This window comes from Pongo pygmaeus, chromosome 1 (assembly GCF_028885625.2).
Source record: "Pongo pygmaeus isolate AG05252 chromosome 1, NHGRI_mPonPyg2-v2.0_pri, whole genome shotgun sequence".
Classification (NCBI taxonomy): domain Eukaryota; kingdom Metazoa; phylum Chordata; class Mammalia; order Primates; family Hominidae; genus Pongo; species Pongo pygmaeus.
This window is the reverse complement of record NC_072373.2, coordinates 131118052-131133538: the sequence shown is the minus strand read 5'-3', so window position 1 is coordinate 131133538 and position 15487 is coordinate 131118052. Positions and strand designations below refer to the sequence as shown.

Genomic DNA, 15487 nt, shown 5'->3' with positions numbered 1-15487 from the left:
TTCTTTTCTTTTCTTTCTCTCTTTCTCTCATCCACATGTTCCTTTCTATACTACTAAAGATAAATAGATGGTATTTCGCATAATTGATTTTATTATATATACATTTAATATACATATAAAGTCTTTTTTAAAAAAACTTTCTGATATATATTGGAAAACTTTCCATGTTTTGATTTACCTCATCCATCTTAGCTGTTAAATAATAATAATTATTATAGTTATGATTATTAAGGGTTTCACTGGTACCAGACACAGTTTAAGTGCTTTACCATTAACTTACTGAACTCATATGATGATCAATTTATGAAAGAGAAAACCAAATCACCAAACATTTAAGTGAGTTGCCTAAGGTCAAAATTATCTAAAATTCTCAGCTAGTTTGCATCCAGAACCTACAAGCAGAAGCACTACACTACGATGTACTGGATCCCATTGATTTAATAATTCACTACTCATATATATTTCAGCTTATATATTTTAATATGACAAACAGTCATAAAAAAGTTACTAGTAACCTGAATATTTAGTGGACGTTGGGATACAATGGGCCAGTTTCCACAGATGATTAATTCTTTTCACAAACCAAATGTAATGAATGTTCAGATATACTTGTCTTTCAGAAAAATCAGGACTTTTCCTCATAAACTATGGTAATTAACTATATGAAAAACTCCTATAATTAAGGGATAAATTGCTGGCATAAAAATAAAGAATGCTTGTATGTTATACTATAATTACACTGCAGCTTATAGTTTATCAAACATGTACTTTGAACATAAAAGGTTATATAAGTACATAACTTCTAAACGAAACCCTTTGCCTTCTCCATACAAAAGTGACAACCAGAAAATGACAGCTTGGCATAATAATGCTAACTCTTGGCCATGCTTGCAGACCAAACTTTCACACCAGGCTCCCTTACTTTTTTCAGAGGGCCAGCTTTAAGGTCTAATGTCACTCTCCAACTATCAATTATTAAGATCAAAGTACTGGGAAGAATTTTGTATTTACTTGTTTACCAGTATGAGCCATGATGAAGCCAATAAGCTGAGTACTCACTTAGTGATGTTGACAGGCTCTTGGAAACCAAATTTAAGTAGAATGAAGTATAATGAAACCAATTTGACCATAGGCTAATTGATATAAACAGGAATTAAGTTTCTATGGCATATTTCTGGTCACAAAGACATCACCAAACTTCTAAATAAAGACCAAAATGCTTCTAATATAAAACACTGGAATAAATGTGATTATACATACATTTAAGAAAGATTAATAAAAACTAGCATGATAATTATCTGCCCAATTATTTCGGTTCAGCGCAGCAGGTGGCCAGAGCCTAGCATAGCAGCTCAGGGCACAAGGCAGTAACCAGCCCTGGACAGGATGCCATCTCACAGCAGGTGCACTAACACACACACATCACACTCACCCATGCTGGGACCATTTAAACATGCCACTTCACCTAATAGGTACATCTTTGGGAGGTGGGAGGAAAACAGGATAGAAAATCCAGGCAGATATGGGGAGAACGTGCAAACTCCACACAGACAGCAGCCCTAGCCAGAGAGTTTTGTTTTTTTTTTTTTCTCATCGGTGTTAGAAAGAAATGATATTGAATGAAACGATGTAATTCGAAGACATGCTGTGTATTTATCCCAAATGCTCCTTATCACACACACAAAAAAGCTATTGTAGGCTTCCCTTAAGTGGTAGCCTTCCTCCCTTTCTGCCTGATGAACACAAATACATGTCCTCTCAGCAGCGCAGTTACAAAGGCAAGCCTGAGATGTATTCTCAGCACCTGGCCTTGTGATCATCCCATGCTCTATGTGAGTGTAGGGGTCAGAACTTGCACTGTGCAGACAGCATTCTGCCTGGGAACAGGAATAGAAAGATGGGAGAGTAAAGCTGGAGCTCAGCAGGGTGTGGTGCCAATGCACTATAGTGAGTAAGGGGACAACCAAATCAGATTCAAACCATTTTTATTTCCTAGCTACCAGAGTGAAAACAGAGCACATAAATTTGTTATGAACCAAAAAATTAATAAAAGAAACATGCCACTTAACCTAATATGTACATGAATACGTATATTAATGAATACTCATCTCTAACATTTATAGATGAATAGAATATTTTTGCTTTTACTATCTAATATTTCAAAGCTCACTATAAAAATGAACTAGCATAACATCAACAACAAGAACCTTTTAAATAATTTTATAGATACAATGATGTAATGATATATATGAATATTTGGCAATGCTAGAAAGCTACCAAGAAACACTCATGCAAATAAATGTTAAAAAGTAGATGGCAGTGATTACTATTGAAGTTAATTTCAGAGGTATACAAAATGAAAAGGTTGTAATAGTTACCCTGACCCTATTATTCCTATATTTCACAACACTTTTTTTTTTAGAGATGGGTCAGGGATGGGGTCTCCATCTGTTGCCCAGGCTGGAGTACAGTGGTGTGATCATAGCACACTGCAGCCTTGAACTCCTGGGCTCAAGCAATCCTCCTATCTCAGCCTCCTGAGTCTCTAGTACTACAGACACATGCCACCGCACCTGGCTAATTTTTATTTTTTATTTTTTGTAGAACTGGAGTCTCACTATTGTTACAGCACAGGGTGGTCTCCAATTCCTGACCTCAAGTGATCCTTCCACCTTAGCCTCCCAAAGCGCTGGGATTACAAGCATGAACCACTATCCCTGGGCTAAATTCTACATTTTTAAACTTTATTTAGTAAGTTAAACAAGATCTAATTTTGTATATTCAGCTTTTAAACATATTTCCTTACATAGCTATGCGTCTCAAAACATTACATTGTATAATTTTTCTCAGCTGCTTATCAATGATCTGGACTTTTGCAAATTACCTAACCATTTGGAAGTTCAGTTTTCTTAACTGTAAAATGGGAATATGCATTATAATAGGATATCAGCTAAGTCACTGTAGAAAAGAAATTAGAACAATTCAATGGCTTAGAGGAGAAAGTAGTTCACTTCTTAGAACCATCTAGGCTGGGTGAAATCTGTTCCATAAGCTCATCCAGGGACCCAGACTACAGGATAGATTGGTCATCTTACAAAGTGATTTCCAAGGTTGCTCCAGTCATTACCTTTTTCATTTGGTGAGAAGGGGTAGGGAATGTCCAGGGCAAGAGTCTTCAAAGAGATAAATCAGAGGTTGAACTTATCCCTTCTGCTGACATTCCATTTGTCTAAACTTGGTCTCATGGTTACACCTAACTGCAAGGGAAGCTGGGAAATATAGATTGTGGCTGGCCAGTCATGAATATAGCTAAAATTAGGGAATTCAATTACTAAAAGGAAGAGGGGAGAAGGAATACTGAGTATTAGCAGTTCTTACCATTATAATGAGGATCATGTTTAAAAATTGCTGTGAGGACTGAAATTGTATTTGTAGAGCACAGAAGTATTTTGTGGAATTTATATAAACCATCAGCACAGGACTTGACACATACTGATGATCATTAAATGGTAGTCATTATTAGTGTTAGTATATTATTATTATTAAGTACTTCTATCCTTACCTGAATGCTTGAATTCTCTCCAAAGTATCATGGGCAAGTAATTATTTAGCTATTCTAGAATTCCTACAGTAAAAGGAAATTTTATCTCTCTTAAGGCAGCCATTTCATTTTCAGAGTTTTTTCTTCTTTCTAGCCATTATTTATCTTCTTACACTCACCTTCCTTTGTTTTGTCCTAACTGTTATCTCAGACACCCTCAAGAACAAATCTCATCCCTCTGTCATACAGGAGCCCTTCAGATTCTTATGGGAAGCTATTGCTTCTTTCATGAGTTTTCTTTAAGCACGTTTTTGTTCCTGCAACAGTCCCTCATAATCCATGATGCTGAGTACATCCTAAAGACATTAATTCGCTCATTTAACAAATATTTATTATGAGTGTCAACTATTTTATCAATGCCCACTTTAAAACTGTGTTGTCAAGATCAGTACACAATATTCAAAGTTGGCCTGACCAGAGCCTAGCAATGCACACCATCAATCCCCTCATTCAGGGTATCATTTTCCCCAAGTGGGCCTTAAGATCATTTAACTCTTTTGGCAGCCTTATCATGCTGTTGACACATGTTGACTTGGTTCCTATTACACCCCAAGTCTTTTTCATTTGTGCAATTAACCTGGATGTACCCTACATTACACGTGAAGTTTTTAAAAAATCCAAATACAAAATGTTTCCTTTAGTGCTAGTTAATTATGAATTGTATCTTATTGCAGTCACTGAAGAATTTTTATTCTTTCATTGAATATGTTAATTATCTCTCACAGATTCACACAATCTGAACACCTGATTAGTGTGTAACTGACTCCTCAGCTAAGATATTGACCAAATGTGGAACTGAACAGGACTGAAGAGAAGCCACTAGTAGCCCTCAGAGCAACCATTTAACTAGTTACAAATGCACATAACTGTACCAACATTTAGGAAATATTATCCTATGTGGTTCACAGAAGTCTCAAGAAAAGTATGTACCTGGTTTCTGTGCTCACTGCCATGCCTAATGAGGCCTTGGCCTACAGTCCAAGTGCTACCCTCTGGCTGCATTCAGCCCAGTGGAGTCTCAGAATCTCCCTGATGAGGAGAGCACAACTGGGGTTTTCCTGATGTCAGACCTTTGTGCACTGAGATTCAACAAATATTTTTTGAACCGGGAATGTGTGCCAGGCATTGTGCTGAGCACTTTTTCATATAAATGGAGAATGAAAGATGTGGAATATATTTTGTAAAAAATGCATATATCCTCAAGTAAAACTATCTTATTTTTCCTATGTGTAAGACCAATACACAATGTTCCTTATTTAGAAACTACAGCAAAGTACTAAATGGATTTCACACATGGGTACTCCTCAGCTTTTAGCATGAGGAAGATAAACAGATATTTTATTTTTTGATACGGAGTCTCATTCTGTTGCCTAAGCTGGACTGCAGTGGCATGATCTTGGCTCATTACAACCTTTGCCTCCAGGTTCAAGTGATTCTGGTGCCTCAGCCTCCCAAGTAGCTGGGACTACAGGTGCATGCCACCACGCCCAGCTAATTTTTGTATTTTTTTGGTAAAGACGAGGTTTCTCCATGTTGGCCAGGCTGGTCTTGAACTCCTGGTCTCAAGTGATCTGCCTGCCTTGGCCTCCCAAAGAGCTGGGATTGATCACAGGCCAGGTGTGAGCCATTGTGACTGGCCTACAAACAGATTTTTTAAATGTGATATATATTTTTCTATGATTATCTCTTTAGCAGCTAAATTCTTGCTAAATATCACATTACACTAAGTAAATCAACATAAACTGTGTGGACATGCTCCAGATACACATACAGGAATAATGACTCATTTGCTCTAGTTATTATAATTTAGAATTTAAATTGTGAATCACCTGTACAGATGTTACCTTTTCCAAAGGACTTTCTACTCGAGGAATGCTGATCATTGGCATCTGTGCCAGATTATCCATGTGTATATGCTCATTTTCTGCTTGTCTTCCTTTGAAATTATTCACCACGCACACAACCTAAAATTTCAGAAAACAATTACAGTTAAAGCAAACTGTGCTCACTGTGACTTTCACCCTTTTGAGGAGCTTAATAAATCTAAGCATGTAAGAAAGTATTAAAATTACTTAAATGTTACATGTATATGAATTTATATCCAGATTTATTGTATACATTTATTGTAAAGTTTACTGTATAAATTTTAATAGCTACTCCAATGCAGATATGTTTAAGAAAACTCATCAGTTAATATGTAGCTCACTTAATTATGACAATTTTATTATTCAAAAATTTTCATTAAAGTATAGTCAATGCTCAAATCAATCATAACACCATAACCTTATAAAAATTTATAGCAAGCTATCCTTTTCCTAATATGGCTAATCTACAACTTAATTTAAATGCTAATTGTTTTTCATTGCTTCAGTATCATTATATTCATAATAAACCTTCTACAATTGGTACTCTCTAATTTAGCAGCATCCCTTAAATAACCTAGTTTATCGTCTATTGTTGTGTCCCATATATACTTGGCATTCCAACAATAGCTTACTGGGGCTACCACTGAAATAGAAAACCCTCTACATAAAACATGTATACATATGTAACAAACCTGCACGTTGTGCACAGGTACCCTAAAACTTATCAAAGTACAATAATAATAAAATTTAAAAAATAAAAAATAAAAAATAAAAAGCCTGATGTTCTTAAAAAAAAAAAAAAAAAGAAAATTGACCCTTGTTTCAATGGATTATATCTCACAGGTGACAGAATTTGAACTAAACCAGAGATTCTCATCCTTAATGTGCATAAAAATACATTTTTGGCATTGTTAAAAATGCATATTCCTAAGCCCTCCCCTAAAGATTCTGATTTAGTAAATGAAGAATGGGGCCTAGGAGTTGGCACTTCAAAAATGCATTCGAGAAGCTTCTAATGCAGGTGAATTATATTTAAGAAATAATGAATTGAACATACCAGGAAGATTATTTGCTACTGTTTGCTTACACAATCAACAAGGTATTCTTGGTAAAGGTATTCTTGAGTTTTATTTTCTGTGTTTCATATTCTATTATAAATCAAAATACAGGCCTCATTTGCAGCTATAACCTAACATTCATTTTGTAAAGTAAGTACTCAATATATAATTATACATTTACATTTCATATTTTCACAAATGCTACACTGAAAAGCCTTTTCTTTAGTGGAGTTCATTACTGAATATCTTCAAAGGCCAATTAGATCAATTAGATCTTGGTTGCTTTCCAGTTTTTAAATAAAATTTACAAATCTACAAAATAATAACACCTACTGAGATTTTATGTCAGAAAAATACTTCTTTGCAAATTGTTATAGATTTCTTATCCTTCCACTTCCCAGAAGAACTACAGATTAGAAACATAGATCAAAGCCTGATAATTTGAAACCTCAACTTTGTAGTTGCCACTTTAAAGATCTTTAAAGTAAAGGACAGTAAGGGCTTGGAGATGGATACTTGATAAAGCTACTACCTCATGATGTTACCAGCTTCATGACCCCACAAAGGTCTAACAGATACTGATTGCTCTAGAGATAACGTAAGCAAATTTTGTCTGCAAAAGGAAGACAGTAAATATTTTTGGCTTTGCAGCCTTACAACCTTTGCAGCAACTATTTAACTCTGCCTTTTTGGTGCAAAAATAGCCACGGACAGTTTATAAACAAATGGGAGTGTCAATATTCAAATATAACTTTCTTTACAAAGATAGGCAGCAGATCAAATTTGGTCTGTGGGCCGCAGTTGGCTGACTGACCACTGCTCTAAAATACAAAGGATATAATCAAGAATTTTAGCCAACAATAACAACGATTATTCTTACTCTTAGTATTTTAATTATTAGGAAAGAAATTACCTAATCCTCTGTAGAGTTATATTCCAATATTTAATAAGTCTTGTCTGCTAACATTTACAATATGGAACAGATGTCTTGTTTGTAAAAATGGTGATAAGAAAAAGTGAGGGACGTGGTTTTTGATCCTGAGCACGCCTGAGTCTATACATTCTCAGACAGTTCTCTGAGTCTCAGTTTTATCAATTAGAAAATGAAGAGGTTTCAATAGATCACTAAATTAACGTCATTTCTTTGGCTGGCAAAGGTATGACAATTCAACAACTACTCAAAACTAAACTCAAGATCTGCCCCCTCCAGCACCCACTCCAAACTTGATCTTTTCTCTGGACACTTTCAAGGAAAGGCAACATGCCACCCCACCCCCCAACACCCACCTCCACCCCAATGCAGATTCACAAGGCTAAAAACTTGAATTAATCCTTTACACCTCTTATACTTGACCAGTTACTGAATCTGCTCAATGTTACTTTCTAAATATCTTGGTACCTAAATATCTTGATTTCTTATATTTGCTTCATTTTATCTCCTCCACCAACTCCAAAAACGAAGCAACCACCACCTGTTGCCTGGATTCCTACACAGCTTTCTAAACTATCTCTCTCAATCTAATCTTGGCCCCTCTATTTCCACCATAATGTGAGAATGATCTTTCCAAATGCAAACTGGATTATGTTACCCCCTTAAAGCCATTCATGGCTTGGCTTTCCATTTTTCTTAATGTGTAAACTCTGGCCCAGCCCCACTTTTGCAGCCTTCCTTCTCTGTTTTCAAAACACTTTCTGTTACCTTTCACTTCCTGCTGTTTGGATACTCCTCACCTCCACTGTCTTTGGATGCCTTATCTAACTCAGCCATGATATCTCATCTCAGCTTCACTTCCTCGTGGATGCCTTCCTTGAACTCCTAGCTGGGATGGTTTATTTTGTTTTTGTTTCTTTGCTTTTTGCTCACATGGAGCTGTGATTATTTTTATCAGAGCACTTAGTATGAAATTAAACATCATTTAAAGTAATACTTTGATTGATGTGTCTCTTTCAAGTTCCACAAATGCAAAGATGCTCTTTTTTGCTCACTGCTGTGTTCCCATTGTCACAGTAAGGGATCAGATTAATGAATGAGCAAGCACCTAGGACAGAAATTCTCAAATTTTCTGATGTGTTTATATAATTTAACGTTACTTTGCTTTCAGACGTTCTGGTTTTACATTAGTGACTTCCGCGTGTATAATTCTTGTAATTCTATTCTCTCCTACCAAGATGATATGAGTAAATCATCACTACATATATATTTTCTTTTTCCTGTCGTGATGATAACTTAATCTGATCCATTCTTGTTCATTTTCACTCTTTGTGGCAAATGAAACATCATTATTGCATGGGGTTTAAGTGCATGGGCTTTGGGGGTCAAACTGGTTTGGACTGTAATCCTGGATCTTTCAGTTACTAACTTTGTAAACATGGGCAAGTTACTTTATATAATCAGCCTTCAACTTTTTTAAACCTGAAAAATGAAGAAAATAGAAACATTTCACTGAGCTGTTCTGAGGGTTAATTGCATTAATGTAGTAAAGAGCACAATAACTATTATTGTTGTATACGATAACATGACAAACTATTTTTGTGGCTCAATAAACTTGAGCTATTCTGCCTGATACTGTCATAAATATCATAATCAATCTACAAATACTGTTCAACTAGTATTTGTCTTGTATTTTGCTAAGTATGGTGATTTTGCTCTCTAACCTGAAACAAAATGCCCATGAGATAAGAGTAATACAATTAACACAGCACATAATTCCTTATTAAATTATAAGACGACAGACTGAAAGAGTGATAAAATTCAGGAAAAAATGGAAAAATCAGCCAATCAGGGAAACTTCCTGGGGAAATTGGATCTTGTCTGAGCCAAATCTCAAGTGTGTAAAGGGTTTGAATATAGTCATCAAACGTGAAGACTGTGGTATTCATTGTCTTGTCTGCACTAGGCTTCACTTCTTACATGTGGGATTTCGCTTAATCCTTAAAAGAACTCTGGGAAGTAAATAAAAAATTCTTTAATCATTCTTTCCTGTATTAATTCATTCATCATATATTTACTCAGAACTTCCTCTGTACCAGACCTTGTTCTGGTTATTGGGAATATGCTGCAAACAAAACAAAGAAAAAGACTTCACAGGGAGCTTACATTCTAGTGGGATTGATAGCAACGCAAAACCAAAAATGTTCCATATGGTATATTGCACAGTAATTTATTACACATTAATTAATATTACATATTAAAAGTTGAAACATCCTATGTAGAAAAGTAAAATAAGGAATGAGGAAAGGAATCCTCAAGGAGGAGAAGTCATTTTAAACATGGTTCAGGGAAGGCCTCACTATTTTAGTAAGAAGCAATAATGTCTACAATTCAAAAGTTATGGTCAGAGAGCAAAGATACAAGATATGGAGGAAATATTTTTATAGTGGAAATGAACCTGACCTAAATGAATCACTCGTGTGTGGAATGAAAAAGGAGAATGAGCCAAAGGCAAATGTTAGGCATTGAGTCTGGGTGACTGGGTGGTCTGGATTCCTTTAACCGAGACATAGAGACCTGGAGTAGATTAACATTAATTTTATTTTGGAATCACTTTAGAATTCTGCACACACTGCAAGATAATTAGAAACACCCTAGGATATACAACATATTGCAGGCCAGAGCTGGAGTTACTGCTCAAAATAAATGTGTTGAGTTTCCCAAATGAGAAAACTGGGAATCATCATAGAAGGCTCCCTGTGCCTCATCCACATCACCTTCCATGTTCCACCAGGCTCCAAACCATTCCACCTCCTTAAATATCCTGGAGGACATGATGGATATCCTCCCTCTTTGTGCCACTGAGGGCCAATTTGCACCATCCTGTTTCCCTGGTTCCGCATAACCCATCTCTTCTATCCTCAACTTTGTCTTATCATCCTGCAAATACATTTTCAAAACACAAATCTTACATAGGGTAAAAGGGACTGAGAGGAAGCAAACTATAGTTTATGGAACTTTTTCCAGTCATTCATGTACTCATTCGCTGAACATGCACTATTTTGTTTAACCTTTATAGAGCCTTATAATGATCCTTCAGGGAGGCTGTTGTTTAGCCACATTTAAATATACCTATAGGCATTCACATTCATAAATGGTTGTGAATGAATGCATAAATGCATTTTTAGTTATTATATAGGCATTTTTTACATATAATCTTTTCATGAAGTCATTTTCCTGGCAGTATGGGAATGTTCAAAGGGCTGTCATGAAACGTTCTCAACGTGTGCAATTGGAGGGTCTTGAGCTCAAGGGGGATCCAGAGCTCATCTCAACATTCACCAGACAGGGAAGCGACTTGGAAGGCACCAGCATTCTGAGGTTGGCCTTGTAAGGTAAGGGGTTCACTGGAAGTATAGGGAAGGTGGCAATAGCCACAGATAAACAAGAAGGCTGATGAGATGCCAGTGAAGATGTTATGGACCCACAGAGCTGAAACACAGTTGCATCTGACACCAGTGCTTTGAAATTTTGGCCACTTGTATGCTCTTGGCTTTGCCTATAATATTTTTTAAGGATTTATGTAAAGTTTATTGTTGGTTTTGCTTTTTGAATGCTAACCAGTGGTGAGTGAAAGCCAAAAAAAAAAAAAAAAAAAAGGTTTTGGTTCAAGCCAGGGCCCCAGTTTTCACGAGGCTACAGGATATCTCCAGGAAAGAGAGAAGGTTGAGTCTAAGTCTCCCAGGGACCTTTGGAATCACAGAGAGTGGTATCACAAAAAAAAAAAAAAAAAAAAAAAAAGAGCACAGGATGCAGTACAGAGATGAGGTCATGGTGACTACTTTACCGCAGGAGATTCTAGAGGAAATCTTATTTAAAATACCCAGTACATAAATTATGTTTCAACATTTGGTAGCTGGAAAGATTCACTGAAGTGTTTGCTTACTGATTATTGACTAGTAAAATGAGGCTAATAAAGTTAAGTTACATGTAAGGGCAATTTAAATGTAATCAAAATGGACATAAAATATTTTTTAAATTATAATGTGTCAATGCAAAAATATGTTTTGATTCATAGTCTACACATTGTTTCATTTGGGTAAAATGTGATATAATGATTAGTGCACATGAATAGAGGGAAGTTCAGGCTGTTTATTATATACTCATAAAATGTTACACACTCACAACTTATACTATAATAGTATAATCAGATTTTATGGTATAAACATCAGTAAGTATTTGGTACTGATAATAAGTCAGAAAAATACTTAGAAATGCATATAAACCCTTGACTATTGTCTCTGGTTAAATAAATAATGATGAATTCTAAAGTCAGACTAAAATACATTTTCCAACAACCAAAACCTATGGAAATAGTCCTAGAAGATTTTATAATAAGAGTATAAATGGAATGCTTACTTCATTAGAAGTCACTGTGTATGCTCTTTACTACGTGGTGAAATATGATTTGACATGGTATGGTCTTGGAAACTATTCATGAGTTTTTAGTTACTGATGTAAAATGCCTCATCTCACAGGTGAGGCTGACCTGCTAGCCCTGGGACATGGAGGCTCAGGGGAAGTACAGCACGGAGGCACTAGGGGACTTTGGGATGCTCTTGATACCCCAGCATGCCAACTTCCCTGAGGAATCTTTAAAAAATATCCAAACCAGTCCTGAAACTCACCTATAACATTTTTTAAGGATTTATATAAAGTTTGTTATAAATCTTTAAAAAATATTATAGGCAGTTTTTACCCAGTCTTAAAAACTATTTGGGAGGGACAGTATGTTTTTAGGCCAGCTCTATTTTATATGAAAATATATTGTTCAACTTTAAGTGTAGGATTTGTATTTTTTTCATCCCCAAACCTGACTTGTGGCAGAACAAATGGGGGAGGAGGAAGAAATGAATGACTTAAATGATTTGTTTTATATACTTAAATGAATGATTTGTTTGATATACTACATTTAGACAAACCCAGTGATTCACACTTGTATTTTCTCATAGGTGATTATGCAAGTTAATTAAAAACCCAATGATATATAAATAAATTTGTACTTACCAGAAATACTGCTATAGATATTCCAACCAGAAAGCCTGCTATAACATCTGACCAATGATTTCGATATTCTGCTACTCTGTTGAGTCCAGTAAGAAATGCCAAACACATTAAGCCCAAGCATAGAACTGGCTTAGCAAGTCTGGTTCCCTTGGCTTTGATTGTGTTGGTAATGTACATCTGAAACATTCAATAAAAAAACATGACTTTTCATGAAGGTATTTCCTTTATTAGCATAGCACATTATGTGTATGTACAAACATATATTTATAGACATATATATGCCTGTATGATTCAAACCATTAAGTGGAGTTTATGAAGTTTTTGAAATCAGTTTCTTAAAAGCAGAATTCAAGAGTAGCAATTATTTCATTTTACTTACCTTATATGGCAATCTCTTACAAATGGCCAATTCTTAGCATAACATTATTAATCATCTAGAAACACCAAGCACAGATAGTCCAATTGTCTTTTTTTCTTTTTATTCTTACTGTATCTGTTCTTGTTTTATCTGAATTTTCATTTTAGATCAACCTCAACAATACTGTTAGAAGGGGGAAAACTGATGACGTGTTTAAGTGTTTTTAATGTTTCCATTTGTGTATGCCATATTTAGAGGATGCATACTTGATAAAAACCAGGATTGTGAATATAGCTAGAAAAAATAAAGTGGAAAAGATTTCTACCAAACAGATGTTACTTTGAAGAAAGATTTTAAGATTCAATGCAATGCCAAGGTTGCTTTCATGTTGTTAAATGAAATTGTGAAATTACTTTGTTTAACTACATTTTATCAGCCAGAATTAGGACAATAAAATACTTAAGTAGGCCGGGCGCGGTGGCTCACGCCTGTAAATCCCAGCACTTTGGGAGGCCGAGGTGGGCAGATAACGAGGTTGGGAGATTGACACTATCCTGGCTAACACAGTGAAACCCCATCTCTACTAAACATACAAAGAATTAGTTGGGCGTGGTGGTGGGTGCCTGTAGTCCCAGCTACTTGGGAGGCTGAGGCAGGAGAATGGCATGAACCCAGTAGGCGGAGCTTGCAGTGAGCCAAGATCGTGCCACTGCACTCCAGCCTGGGTGACGGAGCGAGACTCTGTCTCAAAAACAAAACAAACAAACAAAAAAACACTTAAGTAAAATAAGGGAAATGTGTCAACTAAAAACAAAACAAAACAATGAATAGGTACCTACATCTCTGGCATCTGGACATATGCTAATGAACATATGGTGTCAATTGATTGCAGCGAATGAAATGTCAAGAGCCACTATGCTCAAGAATAATTTGGTCCTTCCCCCATCTAATTTATTCTATAGCTCAACTGCTCATAATTTTATGCATTACTTTATAAGCAAATTTGCTGACTGTATTCAATTATTATTTCAAGTCATTAGTAGAGCAATTGTAAAAGAGATGACTTTGATAATATAATCAGATTTTATGGTATAAACGTCAGTAAGTATCTGGTACTGATAATACACTCAGAAAAATTCTTAGAAATGCATATATACCCTTAACTATTGTCCCTGGTTAAATAAACAATACATCTGCCTAAGAGAGTAAACCAAAATCAGAATTTAAGTTTTTAGTTCATATCAGCCATTTTAGAACACTATGAAATCCAGTAATTATCTTCTCTATTTTTTTTTCTGGGCAAAGTTTGCAGCCCTTGTAGCTGCCGAAAGGGGCTGTATAAATAGGTAATCAGTCCAAGTGATACAAGGCATCTCTCTAGCCAAGTTCTAGCCTTTTACAATCCATCCCAGGTCTCAATACTCTGGGGCGGGGGGAGCTGAACTGTCTCCATCTTGGCCTGTGACCTTCGGAGCTGGGTCTCTGTGTCTAAGACTGTGCTTGGAAAAGCTTGATAATTTCAGTTATGGAGGATAAGTATACATGAGAAGGAAAGAGGAAGAGATGAGAAAGAGAAAATGATGCTTTTGCCATTCTGAGAGAATGTGTTAAAGAGTTCTGCCCACATGAATAACAAGGCCAGGCTATCACATCACTTCAGGTTTCAGTGATGCTGCTAATTGAGTAACTCCTTGTATGACTAGTGCGTATGAATAGACAGGGAAATTCAGGCTTCTTGTGAGGTTTTCTTTAACACAGCTATAAGGCTGGTTAATTATTTCTTACTTTTGCATTTCTTTACATCTGTTAATACTCAAGATATTCTGTCCTCATTGAGACAAAATAAATGTGGGATGATAATTGAATAATATTAACACTGCTAATATCAATTATAGCTACCATTTAACGAGTGATTGCTCTTCACGGCAATGTTCTAAGCATTTTATTAACAAATTACTTATCTCATTCAATCTTCAAACCAATGATCGAAGTTAGGTATCATTATTACCTCCATTTTATAGGTTAAAAACTGAATCAAGATAAAGCTTATTATGAAGACTACACAATTTGATGATTGAGGTGGCACTGTTGAGAAAAGACAGGTGTAAATGGAAAGCAGAGGGAAGGCACTTAGGTATCTCCTAATCTTCCTTTCTTTTTCGTTGATTTCTTGCCTGGAGGAAATGGCCAATGAGCATAAGTTGAGTACCAGTGAATGCAAGACAGTCAGAAACTAAAGACAGGAGAAAGGAGGCCACCATACAATCATAGGAGTAAGGCTACATCTATGCTCTGCTATTAGGGAGAAGTGGGAAATAGTGTAAATGTGGTCCTTGTGCAAAATACCCTACAGAATCTATATGGCTTCAGAAAATATTTGCCTTTCCCTCACCCCCGAAGGCCATCTCAGATACAGTCCAGCCCTTACTTGTCCAAGTTGTATGAGCCCATAGTAAAATGTGGGCTTGAGCTATATCCCTGTGAAGTTTCTCTTGAATGTCGAGTTGATCGTTAAATTGCCCTAATGACTCAAGCAAGGTTTATAAGGAGCCCATAGACAGTCTAATCACAATGCAAACTCATGAAAAAGCTTCTATTTTAGGAATA

General features: G+C 35.9%; 1 protein-coding gene across 6 annotated transcripts in view; it reads right to left on the bottom strand.

The window, feature by feature from the left end:
- PLPPR5 (phospholipid phosphatase related 5) overlaps positions 1 to 15487 on the bottom strand; it is a 118443-nt gene that overhangs the window by 19006 nt on the left and 83950 nt on the right. For 4 of the 6 annotated variants that reach the window (XM_063652680.1, XM_063652681.1, XM_054456488.2 and 1 more), the window contains 2 exons: positions 12523 to 12699; positions 5431 to 5565 (listed from right to left, as the gene is read on the bottom strand). In XM_063652680.1, the coding sequence (XP_063508750.1) occupies positions 5431 to 5565; positions 12523 to 12699 (312 nt within the window). Of the gene's footprint in view, positions 1 to 3578; positions 3626 to 5430; positions 5566 to 12522; positions 12700 to 15487 lie in introns of those variants that run through there. The other 2 variants (XM_054456507.2, XM_054456504.2) reach the window with 2 other exon arrangements.